At 32.6% G+C, this 1764-nt stretch overlaps 1 protein-coding gene across 1 annotated transcript in view; it reads right to left on the reverse strand.

Annotated features, from left to right (window-relative positions):
- Positions 1–1764, reverse strand: part of LOC106474196 (C2 domain-containing protein 5-like) — a gene marked incomplete at its 5' end in the record, with an annotated part of 27954 nt that overhangs the window by 18777 nt on the left and 7413 nt on the right. Inside the window, one exon of the mRNA XM_013934887.2 lies at positions 1114–1203. Coding sequence (XP_013790341.2) covers positions 1114–1203 — 90 coding nt within the window. The remainder of the gene's footprint in view (positions 1–1113; positions 1204–1764) is intronic.

Here is a 1764-nt window from a genome sequence, read left to right on the forward strand (position 1 = left end):
ATTACCAGTTGTGACTGATCTTATGTATTGTCAGTTGTGACTGAGCTTATGTACAGTACTGTCAGTTATGACTGAGCTTATTTACAGTACTGTCAGTTATGACTGAGCTTATTTACAGTGTTATCGGTTGTGACTGAGCTTATTTACAGTGTTGTCAGTTGTGACTAAGCTTATTTACAGTGTTGTCAGTTGTGACTAAGCTTATTTACAGTGTTGTCAGTTGTGACTGAGCTTATTTACAGTACTGTCAGTTGTGACTGAGCTTATTTACAGTATTGTCAGTTATGACAGCTTATTTACAGTATTGTCAGTTATGACTGAGCTTATTTACAGTATTGTCAGTTGTGACTGAGCTTATTTACAGTATTGTCAGTTGTGACTGAGCTTATTTACAGTATTATCAGTTGTGATGGAGCTTATTTACAGTACTGTCAGTTGTGACTGAGCTTATGTACAGTACTGTCAGTTGTGACTGAGCTTATGTACAGTACTGTCAGTTGTGACTGAGCTTATTTACAGTATTGTCAGTTATGACAGCTTATTTACAGTATTGTCAGTTGTGACTGAGCTTATTTACAGTATTGTCAGTTGTGACTGAGCTTATTTACAGTATTGTCAGTTGTGACTGAGCTTGCAGCTCATAACATTTTGACAGATGTCATGTGGCTGAATTGATGCACTGCTGGGATCTCTGAAGAAGCTGCACAAAAAAGCACTGAGTTTTAATGCAACCTTTAGCCATTACACAGATTCCTTATGTCATATATATGTTGGAATATGTCTTCAATACTACTGTGGGCACTATCTCAGCTAAATAATGGAAAAAGAAGTGGCATTCTTAATTAACAGACTAATAACGAATTTTAACAAATTAAGTAATAATTAAGTAGTTGATCATATGTGATAACAATGCCTAAAGATTTAAATTTTACTGTAGTAGCAATTTTATTTCAAATAACCTGCTTATTATGACTAATACTACATCTGAACTTACTATAATGGCAATGGCATACTTCAACAGCAACCTTGACTTGAAATATTGACTTTTCATTTTAAAAGCCTGAATAACACAAAATAAATTTACACTTAAAAGTATCTACATTTACTTTTTACCTGCATTTCATCTTCTTCTGGTAGGTCAACATGGAAGTTTAAGTTAGTTAAGCAACAAGGCACTAGCCGCCGAAGTTTCACAAATAGCCCCTGGAGAAATATGAAATGATTGAAAAAAAAAATCTTTTTTTCTATCTACTCATAAATATATAATACATGTGTAAATAATATGCTTAACCATTTCTTTTATAAATAAAATCCAATATAACAAGTCTAGGCAATACTTACCTCCATGCTGGAATATAAAAAAAGAGATAAATCATGAAAGAAGGCTGATAACTAAATATCAGGTTACCATGTCTCCTGCTTTGTAATATGAAAGTTGAAATAGGACTCGCATGATACTGACAGATAAACATGTTTTTAAACTCTGAATGTAGCGTGCCCTCCTCAAATATCCAGTTATTAAACTCTGGACAATGAAACACACCAAAAAAATAGTTCTCTTACATAAAAAAACTAATATTTTAATCAACTGCTTTCATATTAATAAGGATACAAAACATTGGCACTGATTAAATTATAGTTTCCAAAAAATACAAGAAACCCATGAAAGTAAGGAATCATGTCAGATCAAAAACTGATAAATCACAAAAGAATGACAGTTGATAACTAAATACAAGGTTATTTAGGTCTCTTGTTACACAGTAT

Source organism: Limulus polyphemus, unplaced genomic scaffold (genome assembly GCF_000517525.1).
Source record: "Limulus polyphemus unplaced genomic scaffold, Limulus_polyphemus-2.1.2 Scaffold6938, whole genome shotgun sequence".
Lineage (NCBI taxonomy): Eukaryota > Metazoa > Arthropoda > Merostomata > Xiphosura > Limulidae > Limulus > Limulus polyphemus.